The 21,768-nt window shown below is 38.1% G+C and overlaps 1 protein-coding gene across 2 annotated transcripts in view; it reads left to right on the top strand.

The window, feature by feature from the left end:
* Positions 1-21,768, top strand: part of LOC143857904 (putative cytosolic oligopeptidase A) — a 46,360-nt gene that overhangs the window by 6,133 nt on the left and 18,459 nt on the right. For both annotated transcript variants that reach the window (XM_077368439.1, XM_077368438.1), the window contains exons 4-8: positions 763-839; positions 4,014-4,157; positions 4,283-4,513; positions 4,587-4,677; positions 14,205-14,326. In XM_077368439.1, coding sequence (XP_077224554.1) covers positions 763-839; positions 4,014-4,157; positions 4,283-4,513; positions 4,587-4,677; positions 14,205-14,326 — 665 coding nt within the window. The remainder of the gene's footprint in view (positions 1-762; positions 840-4,013; positions 4,158-4,282; positions 4,514-4,586; positions 4,678-14,204; positions 14,327-21,768) is intronic.

Here is a 21,768-nt window from a genome sequence, read left to right as displayed (position 1 = left end):
CTATTCAGGAACCAAGTAGTTAGACAGAAATCCTTTCCAATAACCTCTTCTGCCCTGATGTTGTACTCTCTCATGATTACTATAAAGCCTCGCTGTTCCCTTTCCATCCAGGGCTGTCTTCTCCCTCTGACTTCTGCCCCATGGTTTGTTTATTAGATTTTTTGATACCCCCATCACCTTCGATTCTCGTATTATCATAATATTTGCGCCCCCCGCCCCCCTCTCATGACTACTGCATCAATCATAAGTTTTTGGAACCATCCTTTTAAATCATTTCATCCTGCCAAGTATGCAAAGTTAAGAAGGATGTTAGTTGCTTAGGTTTGTAATTCAACTTGTATGGTGAATCCATTAACGTAACTACTATTAAGAGATAAAATATGATAGAATATTTCACCTTCTGTATTCTTTAGGATAGAAATCTTTCAACATAAGATAGATATGTTCTTCATGATAGGAATGATATGTTTGGAAACATTGCATATTAGTATCAGTTCTCTAGATGGATATGGACTTTCTTTGGAGTGGTCTTGATAAGAATGCAATTCCTACTTCTCTTCTATCCGGTTGTCCTGGTGTTTCAGAAGGTAATAAGTGCAACGATTTTGTTCTAAAATTTTGCATGGAACAGGTTAATAGTTATCTTATTATCTTATGCTTGTCTATGAATGCATATATATAGTATGTATATGTATTTCGACAACATGAGTTTGGCTGAAGCTTTACTACTTCACCTCATAAATCGGTATTATTTTTGTGCAGCTCAGATAAAGGAAGCAGTTCTTAATGGTGTTTCTCTCGAAGATGATAAAAGAGACCAGTTTAATAAAATTCAACAGGTGCACTCTAGAGCCTACCGTTCCATCATTCCATTTTCATTTCATGATTAAATCGATGATTTGATGCTTTTATGCTGGATTGTTTTAGCATGCAAGAAAACTATGGAATTTGAGGAGGCTGGTTATGGGTGATATATCATGCTCCATTTGCATGTGTATAATTTTTACTGACCAGTAAATAATTTCTAACGCTCTCCAGTTGATTTTTGCATCCGAAACTGAAACATCAATTAAACTGTTTACTAGCCTAGAAGATGAGATATGGGAACTTTCGTATATTATCATTATTTATTTAAGCGTGACTTCCAAAGTTCCAAGTAGCTATACAAGTCAATGCTTGTAACTTAGATAATGGTATACAATCTGATTTTAAACCTGTTATTCGACTTGAGATCAAGGCATGTCGGGAAGTGGACTGAAAATAATAACCCATCAGTCAAAGTTAAAAATAAAACGGTAAATTTAAAGCTATGACTAAAAATTAGAAACGAGAACCGGCTGGTGTTATCTCCCTGCCGTTTTATGGGATCTAGTTCCTAGTGATATGTTCTTATTTCTTGTATATTATGCTTCCTTTTACATTCTAATAATTTTTTTGTTGGAATCACAACAACAACAAGAAAGTTAGACATTGCAAAAAATTCGAAGATAGATCAACCAATATGGAATTACCTAAACAAAAGAATTTTTGGCAGTGTAATTGTTTGAAAATTCACCTCAGAGAGATTTTGACTTACAGATTATAACCTAGATTATTAAGGGGTGTTAGAAATGGGGATTAGGTTAAGAAGGAAGAAGAAGAGGAATGGAGAAGATGGTGAGTCTCCACTAAGAAGCTCCCTCATGTAAATGATGTATATATAGGCCCAAATAGGGCAACATGTGTACAAAGACTATACTACCCTCTACTACATTATTCAACACTCCTCCTCAAGCTGGAGTGTATATACTATGGAACCCCAGCTTGCTACAAAGAAAACTACAACAACCAATTAAAAAATAACCATGCAACAAAAAAGAACAATAATCTCATATACAGACAGCTTGGTACAACACTCCCCTCATGCTGGTGTGGTGAATACATAATGACAAACATAATAATAAAAAGCAACGGCCACAAGAGTGCATCAGCGGGATCAACGACCATAAAAAAGGAGCAACTCTCCCTGAATCAGCATGACGACGAGAGCGATCAGAACAGGGCCTCCCCCTACATGAGAACCCGACTGATAAATCTACAGACCTTGACAGATCGAATGGAGACACCTCAGCAGGGAAATATCAGCGATCCATCGAGCAAAAAGAGCACGAAAGGCGCGCACAAGTAACATTGAAGTACCACGAGCAGTGACGTCAGCTGAGCAGCACAACGCCAAGAGAAGAAGAACAACTACCATAAAGGTGATCGGAACCAACCAAAGAAGGAAGACATTGTTGCCTGGAGAAAGATAACAACCAATGAATGGGAGACACCATCGCCTGGAGAGAGAATCAACCAATGACGGACACCGTCGCCCGGAGAGACAAGGTCGATGAGGGATATCGCCTCCTGAAGATATAACGAACCAATGATGGGGACAACGTCGTCCGGAGAGACACGGTCGACGGGGGACATCGTCGCTTGAAGATAACCATCCAACGATAGGGACACCATCATTCGCAAAGAAGGTCAACGGGGGGCATTGATAATCGGCCAACAATGGGGACACCATCGTCTGGAGACAAGGTCGACGGGGGAAACCGCCACCTAAAGAGAAACAACCAATGGTGGGGACACCATTGTCTGGAGACAAGGTCGACGGGGGACACTGTTGCCTGAATAGAACCAACTAATGATGGAGCCACCATCGTCTGGAAACAAGGTCGACAACAACAGTCGCTTGGAGAGATAAGGTCGATAGCCACGCTAGTGAACGGCATATAGCCGTACAATGAAAAGTGGATTGCAACGCAAATCACGATGAATGCGTAAAACTACACCAATAACAACTCCAAGAATGCGAAGAAGAAACAATGAACAATATGAAGAACTAACAATGCAAAGGACTGACAATGAGAGGAAGAAATGAGCCATAGAAGGGTGAACAACATCAACTAGTGAAGACGACATGACAGACAAGGAAGAACAACACCAACCAACCACCAACACTCCCCCTCGGGCGAGACTACATGAGCCCGGAGACGACAACAAGACAAGAGGCAACAACACCAAGGCAACAACAAGAAGACAAGAAAAGAATACAAGACAACACTAGACAAGACTTCGCCTCAAGTTGAAGGCCGAATACCTTCAACTTGCAAAGAAAAGAAGACTTTCAAGGAACCAAATCCCTCTTAGACATTTCATCAAACACTTGTGGTGCACCTTGGAGAATAAGACAAAGGCCATAGAAGCCAAAAATATATATAAAAGAGAAAATAAGAGGATTTTGAGTAGAGTTTTGGGAATGGAAAAACGATTTTGAGGAGTAGATCTACACAGACACAAGCCAAAAAATATAGAAAAGAGAAAATAATAGTTTAGAGTGGAGATTTAGGGATTCAAAAGACAAAGAAAGGAAGGAATGAGGGATCTAGGGATGAAAAAGGGATTTGGATGGAGAGAGAAAAGGAGGAAGATAGAACAACAACTTAGTGGAGAGAGAAGGGTTTACGGCAAAACCAATCTTGGGTTTGTGCAAAAGCATAGAGGAGAGAGAAAGAGATCCGAAACAAAAAAAAAAGAGAGTTATGGCAAAGGTGATTTTTTTTTGTGTTTTGAGAGTTACGGCAAACCTAGAGGGTTGCCGTAATGCACAATGTGCAGGGGAGAGAGAGAGAGAGAGAGAGAGAGAGAGAGAGAGAGAGAGAGAGAAAAGAAACCCAAAATCGGTTTTGCGGAAGATCTGAGAGAGAGATTTTAGGGAGATTGCTTGTGTAAATCAGAAAGGCAAATATTAATTTATACAATGACAGAAAGATAAATAAAAATGTCTCTTAGATATTGTAATCTGTTTACAAGGAAAACAAAGCAATAATTCGGTTCATGACAGATATGCTTCTCTATTATTGGAAAATAAAGAAGTGATTTTTTGGTTTGTTATTTTAAATCAGACAAATATTGATGGAGAGATTCATCATCTTCATTTTCTAGTTCTATTGTTTCTCATCTGCTACCCTTAATTTGTTTTGCAGGAATTGGGAAAACTTTCACAAAAATTTGATGCAAATATTTTTGATGCCACCAAAAATTATGAAAAACTAATTACGGATAAGATGGAAGTTGACGGCTTGCCTGCTACTGCCCTTGGTTTGTATGCACAAACGGCAATTTCCAAGGTATTTTCTGTTGAGATGCTAATTATGTAATTACGTTTGTTTTTCTATTTGGTGAATTCTCAAGTTTTTTGCATTTGGTTTCCATTCCTTCTCTGTTTTTTTAATGGCTCCTCTTCTTACTTTAGGGTCATGCAAATGCTACAACAGAAAAAGGGCCGTGGATAATTACATTGGATTTTCCATGCTATCGCCCTGTTTTACAACATGCAAGAAACCGATCTTTGCGTGAAGAAGTTTATCGTGCTTATACAACCCGTGCCTCCAACGAAGATCTAGATAATACACCAATTATTGACCAAATCCTAAAGCTTAGGTTGGCGAAAGCTAATATTCTAGGATACAATAACTATGCCGAGGTATATCGCATTTTTTTTTGTGTGTTTTGTGCCGCTGCCACAAACTTATCATTGGGAGTTTTCTTTTGTCAAGGTAAGCATGGAAATGAAAATGGCCACAGTCGATAAAGCAAAGGAGCTTCTAGAAGAGCTTCGGATTGCATCACGGAATGCTGCAATGAAAGGTAGTATGTTGAATAGTTCACACATTTTTGTACTCATGAATAGTGCGACAATCCATAATGAGCACTGCTATTTTTTGTTCTGGAATTTTATATTGCGGAATATTCTCGTATTTATATAAAAATGATGCATTATTCTCTATTAGAAGATCTCAATTACATATCTTCATAATTTTCAATCAAAACTGTTGGATATATCTTGTAATTGTGTAATTGCATGGATAGGATTTTATGGTGAAATACTGGATGGCAACTCAAATAATCATTAGTTTCATCAAAATTATGAGAAGCAATGTATTAGACATAATTATATGCTTTTCAGTTTTCATGTAATAGCGATTAATGAGAACTGAGAAGGATTTATTAGATCAACGGAGGACACGCTGTTCATTTCTTATTAGATATTGGTGTCGCTACACATCTTATTTGATGCATTATGATGGTATTGCTGCAATTGAAACAAAATTCAAATGGATTCATATCTTTACAAAGTCTTGATCAAAATTTTGGCCACTTCGATACAATGTCGGTGTTGTTTTGGTGATGTCGACTGAAACACACGCTGTATAGGCATTACAGTATGTCATTGACAATCCAAATTTTGATTGAAATGACTCAGAAACCTGATTTTGACAGTTTGAGGTCAGGCATGCATTTTCTTACTCTTTTTGTAATTAGCATCCATTAACATACAAATGCATCAACTAAGATGTGTTTGCACATATTAGTCCACGAAATGTCATTTTTCATGGATTAAATCTTTTAAAAATATAGAAAAAATATTTATAAGGACCATTGCAGGCATTGCCGCTCGTTAATTTATAATGGGTATTTGTTGGAGAATCTTAGGGTTTTCATTTGCAAGTCCTTCTATTAATTTGGCATTCTAATTGATCAAAACATACATCATTATCTTTAAATTATTTTTTATCTACGTCTTAGTTATTTTGAAAAAAGATCATTTATGGGAAAAATGTTTGTTCTATTGCGTCATGGAAATATGAGCCCTAGAATTGTGTGTTTAAGTCCTCTATATTCACAATGTGGCTCGAGGCTAATGGAAATGAAAAGTAAAGAAAAAACTGAGGAAGAAGACGTTAGAGGAAGAGAAAGTACTTACTTGGACCCTTTTTTAATCATCCGAAGGCTTAACACATTTCATCTCCTAATGTAGTTCATCCTACCAGACACTTTGAAGGAACTAATGATCCAAGAAGGAAGCTAAAAGCCTAAAACAAGCAACTAGAAGGGGTGGAATATCAAGCTCTACTCAAAGGAGGGGGAATAAAAATCCCACGAATTGGGGCCCACTCTTTTGTTCCATTGGATTTTGTTTAAGTTGTTTAGGTTAAGTGATAGGACTAGGGGTGCAACTCGGGCGGGCTCAACCCGAACCCGGCGGGTTCAACCCGGAAAAAACTCGGGTTGGGTTGAGTTCAAGTTGGGTTTGGGTTGGGTTTTCTCAACCCGGGTTGAGTTCGGGTCCTGTTCGGGTTGAGGGCTTGTGCAACCCGATCCGAGTTCAACCTGGAATTTTTAATAATTTTTTTAGTTTTTAAGCTTAAAATCTCGGGTTGGGTCGGCTTCGGGTTGGCAAAAAGGGCTGCTCGGGTCGGGTCGAGTTGAACCTCATCGGGTTGGAACTCAGGCCGGGTCAGGTTCTGGTTGAGTAAATGGTTGCTCGGGTTGGGTTCGGGTTGGCCTCAACCCGAACCCGACCCGCCCGAGTTGCACCCCTAGATAGGACCCACTTTGATTGTTTCCTTTGATTATAAGTGAATTATGTTTAACACCATTCAAAGAAAAAGTGAATTATGTTTAAGTGGTAGGGCCCATTGTTCGAATGATTTTAAATTTCCATCGAAACCAACACGGAACGATATAAATGTTTCTGTATCCATTCACAATGAAATGGATACCAAACTAAAATGCTCACTGAAACCAAAATTATCAGTGTATTAGTGGTATACTATATCAATATGTGTTATATATTTATATGAATTGCATATGAAATTTGGTATATGTATTTTGTATAATTATTTATATGAATTACATGTGAAACGTGTAATGAATTATCAGACATGCGTGACAACGCATGTCACTAGGTATTTGATGTTAAACCTTTATGGATGTTTTTTTGCTTATATGATTGTTTTTTAATCTGTATTGGTGTTTATTCTAGCACTTCCTGATGTTTCGTATTAAATGTCCATCATTTGCATATATTTTTAACATTTTCGTGATTTTACAGGACTCACACTGAAATTTCCATTGAAATCTACATGTTTCCATTTCTATCACGAACGAAGCGCATGCTGAAACCTAAGCATGAAACCTTGATTGTTAGTTCTTAAGTCATGTTAAGCGATCTATAAGTTATAAAGATGGTTCCCATTTCACTATTCTGAACTCTTCACGTGCACTCTTCACGCATATTGTTCATGCGTACTGTTCATTAGGATTAAGGTTACATTTGATGGCTTATAAATATGGTTGGCGTTTTCCTGCGCTAACATTCTTGTTGCAGATTGTGCATAGAGCTAGGATGAAGAAGCTTCTAGATAAGAGGATTCTACTTCAAACTGTTACAAGATCTTGAAGATTATTCTTTATCTCTAATCAACTTGCTATCCATAATCTTTTCACTGTAATTTCATCAAAAAATAGTTAATTAATAGCATGGTTAGTGACTTGATAGTGTTTTGTTTTATTTTATTCATGTGGTTTAATTTCAAGAAACTGGATTAGGTCGTGGGCTTTTATGGTTGGTAGACACTACCAATCGTGAATCCAAGAAATTCAACAAATGTAAATAAGTCTGGTACTTTCAAATGGTGCAGTAATTCTATTATAATCACATAAAATACTAATCATGTTTGGATTCTTTACATCATTTGTTGTATTGAAATTAATTTATTAACAAAAGTTTGATTTCATGGCATCTATTGGGTATTTACATTTGAATGTGTGTGATGTGCTTACTTTCGACACATGTTGATCCCTAGGCCGCAAAGTAGGAATATCATGCCCATGGATTCACAGATCCTAAGGCGCGGGTAGATATGATATTCTAAATCTTTGCAGACCTTAAAAGTTCCTATTGTGGTTGAGACTGGACATCTCTTCCTGTACACAACCAGCATCGGTTTTGCCGCCATACACGAATTGGGGTAGCTCATCTCAACCACTGGGGTAGTGGACCCTAAGCAGGCAGAATGGGTGTAATGAATGGCTCACGCACTAAACAGGATCATACTAGAATAACCTGTGGACTAAGAATAAGGATAAGGTTATTCTACCCAGACATGACCCTTTATTTGTCCTTAGACCTGAGGGATCGTATTGGTCTGTGGGCCCGCCTTATGGATTTGGTCTACCTTAGAGTGGTTCTCGGTTTGGGATAGGGTAAACTACGAGATGAATAGGATACCCAAAATGGTATCCTCCACCTCCTTAGTGAGGAAAGTCACAACAAGGGCCTTCTAAAATACCTGGCCAGCTGATTTTTGTAAATGGTTTATCAAAAATGTTTTCCGAAATATTTGATGTTTGGAAAAGGGAATTTGCAAATGCATTTGCGGGCCCATGCATGTGAATTGAAAGGTATACCTTAGGTCGAGCCAAGGGGGTAGTAAGTGTCCACCCCCCGTGGGGCCCAACTTAGTAAGTGAGGATTTAGAAGAATGACATACAAATAAGATGTGATTAGGGGTATTGGATTATTTGACGGTCATCTTCAGGGTTATGCCCTAATGGGGGCCACTTGCCCAATGTGACCGTAATGTGACTACAAAGCGAGGTCGTAGTGGGGCTCATCTTGGGTTCTGCCTGATCGACCGTCGGATCCTTGCGATGATCCCACGCATAACTCGCTTGAACCGCTACGATTCTTCGTGGATCAGGGTCCTGGATTTATAGATTGTGCGGAGGGATGTGATCCATTGTATGAGACACATGAAGGATTTACACCGTATATACGGTGTATGCACTTTAGTGAATATACGAAGTATATTAGTTAATTAGTATGATTAATTAATGAAGGAATAAATGGGCTGCTAGATTCCTATTGGTTGTTCTGTTGGCTAATTTCTGCTTCGTTGATTTGAGCAGTTTTGATGCAGATAAGGAGAAAGAGAGAAAAAGACTAAAAACACATAAGATATATATGGATTTTATTTTATAAAAAAATATTAAAAAGGGAATAAGAAGAGAGTTGTTGGACGTCCAACCTGCTTCTTCTACATTTTGGCAAAAGCGATTTGGCCTTGGACGTCCAACCTTTTCTTCTTTTCTCAGTTTTTCACATCAGAATCTATCTCTCCTTTGCTCTCTAGATCTTCTCCCATAATCCCTATTTTAGTTTAGAACTAGAAATAGAATAAAAGTTCTTCAATCCTCTTGTATGTGGCAAAGGAAGCCACCAATTCAACTTTCGAGGCATCTACCTTTAGAAGGCAAGAAGCCAGGCTAGGAGTAGATCAAGCAGAAGGTTATCGGTCGAATACCCAATCTGATATAAATTCTAATCTCTGTGTTTTATTTTCATCACCATTTGTACATCTAGTCTCTAGTTTAAAGCAAGTGATCAAAGAGAATTTTTGTTTATATATATTTTAGGCCATTCTGCTGCACCTAAAATCCCTTGTGTGATCCTTTCCGATCCCCCAACTAACAATGAGATGTAATGGTAGTTGAGTAGTGATGTAGTGTGTGCGTGGTGTATTGTAGTGAGAGAATAGTTTTAAATTTCCCCGAAACGACCGAAATGTTTTCATTTCCATCGCCAATGAAATAAGTGATAGGTCCCAATTTATTTATTTATTTAGTTATAAGTGTATGATGTTTATGTGGTAAGGCCCATTGTTAGCTCTTAAGTCATATTAAGTGCATTGTTTTAAATTTCGGTTTCAGTTTTTATTTTAGTTACCACGGACACAGAAATGTTTCGGTTATGATTGAAAATTTTGGTGAAAATCCTGTAAAATTATGGAAACATATGGAAATGTTTGCAAATGATATTACTATAAATTGAAACCTCAAGAAATGCTAAAATAAACACAAATACAAACTTAGAAATCATCACACAAGCAAGACAGCCCCATCCATAATATTTTAATAACATCACACACCTAGTGACTCCCGTTGTCGCACAGGTCTGATAATTCAGTAAATAACATATTTCACTTGTAATTTAAATAATATATACATTCAAAAAATATTAAATAAACATATGTACACAATACATGCACTACACTATGAATGCAATTCATATGAATATAATTATTTTATACATAATAATATTATATCACTAATATACTTATGATTTTGGTTTCGCAATCGTTCGGGACGGAAATGGAAACATTTCAGTCGTTTCGTGTTGGTTTCGGTAGAAATTTTAAACCATGATTAAGTGATGTTTAAGTTATAAAGATGGGGCCCGCTTCACTATTCCACATTGTTCACATGTATTGTTATGCATACTGTTATGTAGAATTAGGGTTACATGTGGAGGTTTATAAATATGATTTCAAGGAAAAAGTTGAGATTGTTGAAGTGTAACAACCGAAACTTTAATTAGGTTTTAGTAATTTAAAATATTGTTAATTGCACCCTAAAATATTGTTCCAAGAAGCAGCATGTGCATAAAATGAGTGTAGCGGAGATGCAAATGCTTAGATGGATGTGCGGTCACACAAGGCTAGATAGAATTAAAAATGAAGACATTTGTAAAAAGGTGGGGGTGGCTCCAATTGAGGAGAAGATGAGAGAGCACCGCTTAAGATGGTTTGAACATATCCAACGTAGACCTTTGGATGCTCCGGTGAGAAGAGGCGACTCGTGCCAAATTGATGGAGTAAAAAGAGGTAGGGGCGGACTGAAAACAACTTGGGTAGAAACAGTGAGGAAAGACTTGATAGCTAGGAACATAATAGAGCACATGACCTTGGATAGGATAGAATGGAAGAAAATGATCCACGTAGAAGAACCCAACTAGAACCAAGATTAGAGCCGGGTAGATTCTTTTACCTTCTTCAAGAATTTTTTTCTAAAGGATTCATTTAGCCGACCCCAACTAGTTTGGGGCAAAGGCTTTGTTGAGTTGAGTTAATTGCACCCTAATTTTTAATAAAATATGTGAGACTAAATTACCCTAGTTAGTATATTACTTTAAGTATTGACATAAGGGTATTTTTGGCACTTGCAAAGTTAAGTGGAGAATTTACATTTCGTTTTTTAGAGGCCTCCCAAAAACTTAGACGCAATTCCTACTTCCAAAATTTTAGCCGCACACTCCCAATTAGGGAGATAGCGTATAAAAAAAAAGATTTGGTGGGCCTCATTTTGGCCCTCGAAAATCCATCTCTCTTTTAAAAGGTTAAATGCTCTTTTGTATCCTAGATTATAGGAAATCTTTAATTAGAAATAAATAGTATAAGAGGCAGAATACGGAAAAGATATATTAGAAGGAGATACAAGCATTTTGGGGGAAACCCAAAGGATCCAAAAATATAGCTGCATGCTCCAACAGGGAGTGTGTACGGCAATAAATTTTCCATTCCCTCTTGGGCGCAACTTGTGGGCCCCATAATATAATAAATATTATATATATATATATATATATATATATATATATATATATATATATATATATATATATATATATAATGGGGGCGAAATTTCTGAGGTATCGCGCAGCCTGAGCAAGCCACTATAAATACACCATCTCCATGTAGTTTGACTCATCCAACCCATTCATTCTATAGGACCTCACATAGATTGGGTGTTCCTAAGAAACCATCTCCATACCATAATCCTAACTATTCGATCTATATGAGCCTAATTTCTTGCCATCCATTTCAAAACCTCCACAAATCATAACCCTAACCATAACCCATAATCCTAACCATAATCATAATCCTACCTATGACCTACAGACATGGTTTTAAATTTCGGCCGAAACGTTTCGTTTCGGCCGAAATATTTCGTTTCGGCCGAAATATTTCCGTTTCGGTGGAAAACGAAACGAAATTCACAGTGAGTAGGAAAAGTACCAAATTTCGCCGAAATGTTTCGGAAATTTCGGCCGAAACGTTTCATTTCAATAAAATTTTGGTGAAATTTCGGAAATCTCGGTGAAATTTCGGAAATTTCGGTTAAACGTTTCGGAAATTTCGGTGAAACGTTTCGGTGAAGTACAAAATTTCACCCGAAATTTCGGAAATTTCGGTGAAACGTTTCGGATTTCGGAAATTTCGGTGAAACGTTTCGGAAATTTCCAAAATTTCACCGAAATTTCGGTGAAATTTTTACAAGATTTCGTCCGAAATTTCGTACCGAAACCGAAACGTTTCGGTTTCGGTGATGACCGAAACCGAAACCGAGATTTAAAACCTTGCCTACAGAATGAATGGGTTGGATGAGTCAAACAACTATGGGAGATGGTGTATTTAGACGATTTGTCACTATTTTCTAGGGGATTTGTATAGCAACCCATGCATGTGTTTTCTAGGGGACTTGTCACTATTTTTAATAAAAATCAGCACACAATAGTGGCTGTTTCACAAAGATTTCATCGAATAATTGTTATATAAATTATGTAAGTTGTTTTTCATGAAGGGTATGATACATAAGTATATTGTATATGCTTCGAAGGGTGGATATTCACAAAAATCAGCACAAAAATAGTAAGTTTATAGATTGTTTTGTGGAGATTCAATCACATATATATTATATAGCATATATATGTTGTCTTTTATGAAGTTTGGGATATAACTATAATAGAACTATGCTTTAAAGGGTGTTTTTATGGGCTGTTTTATGTAGATCCTTTTATATACTAGCTATATAATGCATGGATATTGTTTTTCATAGAAGATATAGTATATATAAATAATATATAATCCATAAATGGCTGATTTTCATTAAAATCAGCACCTAAAAGGAGTTAAAAAATTATTTTAATTATAGTTTTCAAAAAGATCGGATTTGTAAGTATTAAAGTAATGATATACAATTGTTTTAAAAAGAAGAAGAAAATAAGTACGAACGTAGGGTGTATATAAATAAATTTTTTAAAACTATGTGTATGTTATTGTCAGGTTGAATATTTTTGGCCTCAGGCTTAGAGATCCCTATTTCTCAAACTCGGAAAAATCAAGGCAAGTATTGGACTGACCCAATTATTAAGGCTATTAAGATCTCTTGAATTTATCCTCCAAATTATTACCACGTTGATTGTTGTTTATAAAATTGTCACATGATTTATGGATGACTTGTTTCAAATAATTGTATTTTTGTGAACTCTTTAATAGGATGAGACGTAAATTATTATGAGTAGGTTGCATTTATGAGATTTCATAAAATAAAAATTTAGATTTATAAGGAAAGAGACAAGCATGGTTATCTAGAAAATTGTATCATACTTAGGATTGGAAAAATGGGAGGGAGGACTAAGGAGAACCCTTGGATCCAACCTTCGGCGAAAAGCCAAAAGCCGACCAGTCCGACAGCGAACGCTTACTGATAGGCGATGCATTTGGGAGGAACCCTTGTGGTGAACCGATAGAAATCCTAAAGTGGATCACATTCCATTAGGGAACGAAGGGTCCTTGATGGTCAATGATCACCGGCCAGGCTATAAGCCACCGAAATATGTGAGGAAGAATATTGGGGTTGCCGCATGATCATTGGGGAAGAGATACATTTTATCATGCATTGCATTTATTTAAGTTGATAATTTCTCCAAATGTGTTTCAATTATTGCAAAAATCTTGATTATCATTTTATTTCTTCATTGTTGTAATAATGAGATTGATAGATATCATGTTATTTGCTTAGATTTAGTATTTGAGCTTTTCCAATATTTGCTATAACCCACCTACCCGACCAGAAATGTAGGTGAAGAAGGAGCTTTCGCCAACGAGAACATTTGATGAAACGCATGCGAGAATGGGAAGAGTCGGTGTCGAGAGTTCGGAATGGCATAGTTGTCATGATCGAGAGTCATTATTAGGGGAATTTAGTTTCTTTTTTTCAATTGGGTTTAGAGACTAGTAGTTGGTTTTAAATTCTTATGGGTTGAAATATTTAATTTCATTATTTAGGGAACAAGGTTATTTTATTGATGAGATAAATAGTTAAAGAAGTACTTTGATTGGATTTAATTTTTATTATATCGTTTCCGCTTATATTGATTTGTGGTTTTTTTAAAAAAATAATTTCTGTGGTTTTTCATAGCGACCTCAGGCAATGGAATCCGGGTCGTCACATGAAGACAGGTGTTAAGTAGAATTAGGGTTACATTTGGAGGCTTATAAATATGAATATAATTATTTTTTTGAAGTTGGTTTTTGGGCCTATTGCTTTGTTAAAATTTCTATTACAAAGTTGAGATTGTATATGATGGGAATTTCGATATTTATTCTCTGTGTGTTTTTATTCATAATATTCTCCTCATTTGTTTGCCAATAGTGTGTGAAGGGAAAAAGAAAAGAGTTTTACTGACATAAAAGTTCTTTTATTGTTTGTAGATGTTGAAGACCTGAAGAGCTTTTCCAGAGACCAAGGCTCTATAGAAGCTAAAGATTTGCGCCATTGGGACTTCAACTTTTGGAGTGAGAGGCTTCGTGAGTCAAAATATGACATAAACGAGGTAGGTGTAACTCTCTCTCTCTCTCTCTCTCTCTCTCTCTCTCTCTCTTCTAATTATGAGCTTTGAACCTAAGGATATGCAGCAGAATGACATTTATGTTACTTGGATCTGATGCATTTTGCATTCTCTCTCTCTGTATGTCTCTTTGCTTCTCTCCCACACAAGCGCGCGCACTCACAAAATGAAAATAAAAGGAAAAGAGAAAATGAACATCCTCTCTAATCACAGACATGTTTGTTTTCTTCCTGTCATTGATCAGATGTTTCTTCAAATTGGAAATGGTTTATCCAATCAAAAGGAGGTCTCACGTTCTTCAGTCCTTGATTCTTTCTCAAGATTTGATGGTGTAGGGCTAATCACTTATGGATTTAGACGACAAAGCGTAAAGCCAAGTTACCCCAAACGTCTGAAGAGGCCCCCTTGTAGTCAAAGTTGTAAGTGTAGGCTTCAAGATGATTTGGCTGTCTCGCCTTACTAAATAGGGGCTTTCTACCTATGAGTTGAAAGAGAGAATTCCTGTCAGGGACTGAGGTTCTACGTCCTCCAGCTGTTGAATATTAAAACTAGCACCCTTTGATTGTGTCACCAAAGTAAAAGGACCAACTCTTGCTATGGATCTAAAATTAAATCCTCACTCTTTGGAGTGGAAGGAGGATTCCTAAGCATCCATGTAGAAGGCTGTTTTCAGAGTCTTAACTCATAGCCTGATATTTCTTTGTGTATGCACAAAGTCAAATTGTTTTTGCATGCAACTGAAGAATCTGGAGGAAATAGTCAATTCTTCTTGAAATAAGGATATCATGTGTTACATTTTTATTTTAAAGAGGTGATGTCCTTTGCTAGTAAAATCCCATGAGTGATGATTTTTAGGCCCTACCTTTGTGGATGTGGTTACAAGATTACCAAAGGAAAACCTCATGTATTAGCTATTGATTCTGTTTTTGTGTTTGTTTCGTTTTGCCCATTGGAATGGGATGTTTTGTTCATTCTGGAAAAGACGCTATGATTGATTGATTTTTTTTTAAGTAGAAAAAAGCAAAGAAATGGGTTTGACAAAAGTGTGAAAATAAGGAACCCCCTCCCATTCGTTTGGGAGGGTTAAAAGGCATAAAAAAGGGGAATCCCGGGAAAATCACCAAAAAGTATTTTGTGATTTTTTTGCAAAAAAATTGGAATGTAGCGGAACAGATCACAACCATTAGAACAGAAAGAAACAGAGGGTGGAAAGTTTTTGTTTTGCATTTTGTTCTGTTTTCCATTCTGTAACATAACGTTTCAGACAAAATGAAATGGAATTTATAATTACGCCTCAGATTACTTGCTTTATGGTTGAGTGTGCAAAATAGCTTGAAATCGTTTGAGCTATTTCATCCAACTGAGTTATATGATATTCGAGTGGATTCTAAAATTGCCAACTTAGGCTTTCCAAGAAGGTGCCCAGTCTAAGTTTTCAATGGTTCCTAGCTGGTATATACCACTGTGGAGGTCGTTTCATGATTACTAAAGGAATCCCTTAGATATTTTGTTTTATGATCGGGCATGCATTTCTTGACACTGATAATGTTCTAGAAGGTTCAAATATTTTGAGCTATGAGTTAGGTTCTATTCGATGGATTCTAAAATTGCCTCTTTAGGCTTTAGGTAGAAAGGTATGGGCAATGTTTTCCAAGGTTCCCAGCATATATGCATATGTAAATACACATAAATATTATGTATATGTACATATATAGGTATGTGTTTGCTTTTCAGTTGTATATACAATATATATGCGTGTCTCTCTCTATATATTTATATATCTATTTTGTCCAACAAATTAAACAATGATTCTTTGATCAAAGCGATTCAATCTCTAAAGATAGGTCTCTGACATTCTCTGGAAGACTTTTGTTTAGAATAAAATCTCTCAGGCCTTGTTCATTTGAGATTGTGGCAACCGACTGTAACCCCCCCCCGCCAATCGGACTGTGGGGTGGCAATTGGTTGTCATAATCCCAAACGAACAGGGCCTTAGTGTTTTGAGTCCAATAATTGGATTGGGGGGTGGCAGTCGGTTGCCACAATCCCAAATGAACAGGGCCTTAGTGATTGGGTCCCAATTATGATTCTTCAGATTCTGGTGAGAAGAAAACTGTCTAAATTGCTGTTGCTTGTGTTGAGCTTCAATATTCTGAGCTAATTGATAAGCCTCGTCTACTCCACATAATCCAACTTTCAACGCCTCCCTTCAAATTTCAGTGTTGACACCTGTTTTGTAATGAGAGACAATTTGTCTTTCATAATTAACAATCGTGCTTCGAATCTTATGATCATTGGAACCTCTCGGTATATTCTTCCACTGACATAGATCTTTGCCGAAGTAAAATTTTTGATTCAATAACTGTTTCTTCATATTCTAATGGAAAATATTTCTCATGCAGTTCTAGCTTCATCCCTTCCCAATTCATGATATGAGGTAAGCCACTCTAAGATAATCGCTCCACCACATCCCACCAATTCGAGCATGTACTCGCAACTTCAGAATGACAAAAATGGACCCTTTGATCTTCCAACATGTCATACAACTCTAAATAATGATCCAAAAATGTCGCCCAATCCAAGAAAGCATGTGGATCTAGGTTCCCATGAGATTCTAATATGTCAATCTGTATTCGTTTGGTAATGCCATCAACTGGGCTTACGCATTAATTTTTTTCCTTGATCAATAATCCTCTAAAATTTTTCGATATGGTTGTGTGCCGTAAGAGGATATATTTTCTGCTTATAAGTAGGATTATCCCATATGTCTCCCCTCAAACCTGATCCCATCCATTGTGGCAACTGCAGGTTACTATGCCCTCCTCCATCAAAATCATCATCAAGCTGCCTTCATTCTTGGAACATAGCATTTTCCACACTGGGTAGACATAGTGGTCAACCTAGGCTCTAATACCAAATTAATGTAGGAAAGCCGACAAAAATACGCTCTTAAAAGGAATCCTAGTAGAAATAGGATTCAAAAGGGTAGATGGGGCTCAGCATAGAGGAATTGAGTGGTTTGGATGGAATGAATCGGGATATTTGGGCTAGGTATGATGAATTGAGAAAGGTTTAAGGTGGCTAGAAAATTGCACAGACTTAGGGCTTCATGGAAATATGGGATTAGGATTTCTAGAAATTTGATATCTGCAAGAGCTATAATTAATTTAGTAAAAATAAATCAAAATATTTTTTAGGATAGAACTAAATCAAATAATAGTAGATCTTAATACCAGTAACCAAATAACAAGAAATATATGTATGCTAGAGTCTCACTAGTTATCTCACCTTGGAGAAGGCTTTACACCTCCACGTTTGCAAAAGATATGTATACTAGAGTCTCACTACAAGCCCTAGGCATCTCACCTTGGAGAAGTGATGCAGGACAATACCTAATTTACAGAAAATCCTTCACTCCTGATGGGATTAAGACTTTAGGATAGTTTAGGGCTTACGTGGAAAACTAAAAGAACACTTAACAACTAATCTAGGGCTAAATTAACGCCTAATTAATCTATGGATAGCAACAATAATGAGACCTAGCATAAATAATTGTAAAGATCATAATTAAGCATGAACTAAACCTTATACAAATCAATCAAAGCGATAAAGATTCGTAAGATGAATTAATGATAGAAGGATTAGTCCGTAACTAGGCCTACGCATGCAACCAATTAAAAGAACTAAAAGATAATGTAAGACCTATCACTTAGATGTAACAAAAACATGAGAAATTAATAATAATCAATGAAGAAAATAAAAAAATGTCCAGCACCAGGAATTGGGTCAAAAGTCAAAACAGTCCAGATTTAGGCCGAGGGGTATTTTGGTAATTTCTGCAAATCTGGAAATTGAAGGAAACTGCTGTCCAGATCTTAGGTAAGGGTTTATGTAGGTAAAAGAAAGGTAATTTTAGGGTTTAGGTTCTGATTTGATGGTAGGTTTAGGCTATAGATCTTTAAAAAGGGTTTCTGGGCTTGAAAAGGGTAAAACTTGCAATAGGGTTCAAAAGGGTTTGAAAGTTGAGATTTTTGAGAGTTTTAGAGGAGGTTTAATCACTAAAACAATCCCTCAAACTCTCAAAACAAGAGAGATGGTCTCAGTGTAGTCAATTCCATATGTCTAATTGTACCCTTTTGCAACCAAGCGCCCCTTAAGACACTCAACTGTCCCATCTAGGAGATATTTGATGGCATAAACCCATCTACAACCAACAGGATGAGCACCAGGAGGAGGAGTAACAATATCCCAATTATGATTGGCTTGAAGAGCTGCCATCTCACTGTCCATAGCAGCATGCCATCTAGGGTGAGTTAGAGCCTCCTGCACAGACTTAGGCAATGAAATAGAGGATAAGGAAGAGGTAAAAGTACGAAAGGATGGGGTAAGATGATCATAAGAAACATAAGATGAAATAGAATGGGCAGTGGTGCATGAACGAGTGCGTGAGGCAATAGGAGCATCTACGGGTGTAGCAGAAGAAGAGCGAGGTACCCGAGAGTGAGAGTCTAGTATCTCCGGATGAAGGTGCGACGCCTCGGGAGGGGGTGGAATAGGATTTACACGACGATGCCGCTCATAAAACTTCGTAGTAGCAGGGAGAGGTACAAATACCTCTAACTGAGAGAGGGGGGGGGGAATATGACTTGGAAGAACCGGAAGAGGAAGAGAGAAACTGGAGGTAGAGGGATCACGCCGGATGTAGGAGGAGAGAAGAAGGAAAGGGACTTAAAGAAGGTAACATCGGCGGAAACAAAGAGCCGATAAAGGCAAGGGCACCTGTAACCCTTCTGGGTACGCGAATAGCCTAGAAAGACGCAACGCTCAACCCTGGGGTCTAACTTATCCAAACCCAGAGCGAGGTTGTGGACAAAACAGACAGAACCAAATACCCGAGTGAGAGGAAAGGGTTCTTCCTGAGGATGTAAAATCGAGAAGGGGGAATGACCGTTAAGAACCGAAGATGGTAGACGGTTGGCTAAACAACTCGCCGTAAGGATGAGATCGCTCCAATACAATTTAGGAACATGCATCTGAAAGAGCATGGTGCGAGCTATATCCAGTAAATATCGCAACTTCCTCTCAGCAACACCATTCTCTTGGGAGGTGTAATCACAAGAGGACTGATGAATGATGCCATGAGAGGCTAAGAAGTCCTGAAAAACATGAGAGTTATACACCCGAGCATTGTCATTTAAGAGGAAAAGAATATTGAGTTATGATTTCAGCATAGAAAGTGCGAAAAACATTAGAGACTTCAGAGCGATCTTTTAATAAAAATAACCATGTCATTCGAGAAAAGTCATCCACAAAAACAATAAAGTATCGATAGCCAACAAGAGATGTGGTCCTCGAGGGACCTCATACATCCGAATGAACTAGTTCAAAAGGTCTCAAGACCCGACTAACAACCCGAGGAAAGGACACACGATGGTGTTTCCCGAGTTCATATGACTTGCACTGAAAGGGCTGAAGTGGAGAGGAGACAATAGAAGTCTCCTGGAGAGAAGGATGTCCAAGGCGACAGTGCCACTGATAGGCGTCTACCGAACTATGCAAAATGGTGGGCGGCGGTGTGACTGAAGATGATAGAGGCCACCCACCGAACATCCCGAGCCAATCGTCCTCCCAAATGAGAGATCCTGAAACAGACAGTAAGAAGGGAAAAATGAGACAGAGCAATTAAGAGTTTTGGTAATCTGACTAACATAAAGTAAATTAAAAGGGGACTTCGGAACGCAAAGAACATCTGATGAAGTAAAGCCGTGATGGGGGTAAGAGTACCAACACCAGAGATGAGAGCCGTAGTCCCATTGGCAAGAGTAACTGACTGAAATAAGGAACGAAAAGGATGAAAGGAACTAAGTGACGAAGTGTTACCAGTGAGGTGGTTGGAGGCCCCAGAGTCAATAATCCAGGGACTTGAGGGAGTAAGAAGGGTACTGGTGACCGAAAGGTGGTTCCGGTCCCTAGAAATGGCTTCCGGTAGAGCTTTTGCTGAGTTTTGGTGTTTGGATCTTCAGGATGTTGTGTTTGTTGTAAAAGCGGGTGCCGAGCTATCGGTCTTTATCCTTGGGAACTTTGTTTGACCATTTCATGGCTCTTTCGGAAGGTTTGGTAAACTCGGAGGGTTTTGGATGCAAGCTTGGTTGCATGTTGTCTTGGGTATTGGGTGTCTGGGTTGATTGGGTGATTTGGGTAACTTTATGTCTTGGAAAAACCTAGAGAAATACTGAGAGAGATATCGAGACAGAGACCAGAGAAGCTTCAGGAGTAGGACTCATCATAGGATCCGTCATAGTAGCAACCTATCATTAGTCCTGCCTTGACAAAATGGGGTGTCTACACTTGCATAGACAAGTGCTAAGCATGCTGCTGTGGAAGTATTTTGGAGAACCATTTCCACTGTCATTGCTTGGTTGTTGGCTTAGATTAGATTTATTTTCAGATCTCTGCTCCAAACCAATCAAATTTGGGAGCTTCCCGAAAGTTTTTTCATTCAATTCTCAAGTTTATACTTCTTAGCAAGGCCTCGATTTTCTGTCTCATTCAAAAAGGGTTCCATGACAGCCACAAAAACTGATTTTGTGGATGAGAGAGATACTCTTAAGTCATCTTCTTGTTGGTTTGTTCCTCGCACCTCTAATGTTCTAAATTAGTCCATTAGTCATTGGGATTTTGATTCGATCGTCCTTCCAGACTGGGTTCTTACCCCAGTTGACTATTATTCCTTTTGCTTACTTCCTTTTTTTATTGTTCCTTTGGATCTTTCTGCCTCTGCTTGGATTTCATTCACTATAGATTCTGCTTTTCCTATCTCTGTAAGTATTGCCAGTCTAAATGATTCCTCTCTTGCCTTTTCAGATAGAGCTTGTATCCTCTCATCAAATTGATCTAATCCAGTCAAGAATTATTCTTTGGTGGGGGTCATTAAGGGCTTCCCACATAGCGAGGAAGGGCCTTGGATGCTTGTAGGTGGCTGACCAGGGGGGCAGAGAAGCTTACCAATTGGGAGGGATTTTCAGTTCAGCTTTTTCTGTGATAATGGACTTGAGTTCTGGAAAAGGTTGGAGTGAAGGGAGGGCAGAGACTTGTGCAAGGCGTGGTTCTGCTACTGGGCCAATGCCGAGAAGAGATGTATCACCTGGGTGGGGGGCGCTGCTGTCTGAGGACGGACTTCTAGGGGAGCTTTTTTTTTTGGTTTGTGGGAGGGGGAGGGGGGGTTGTTGTCTATTGGTGGGGTTGAGGCTATTGTTGAGCGAGTGCTTGGGTTAGGAATTGTGGCAACGGGGGATGCTATTTGGTGGTTCAGTGGTGGAGATGCAGTTTGGGAGTCTGGGGACAGAGTTACTGCTGGTGCTGAGGCTTGGAGGCTTGCATTGCCTGGGGGTAGGATAGAAGGTTGAGAGAGGTGGGGTCTGGGCCTT

Source organism: Tasmannia lanceolata, unplaced genomic scaffold (assembly GCF_043159265.1).
Source record: "Tasmannia lanceolata isolate RefF3 unplaced genomic scaffold, GAP_Taslan_0.1 ptg000025l, whole genome shotgun sequence".
In the NCBI taxonomy this organism is placed as follows: domain Eukaryota; kingdom Viridiplantae; phylum Streptophyta; class Magnoliopsida; order Canellales; family Winteraceae; genus Tasmannia; species Tasmannia lanceolata.
This window is presented reverse-complemented; position numbering and strand designations above follow the sequence as displayed.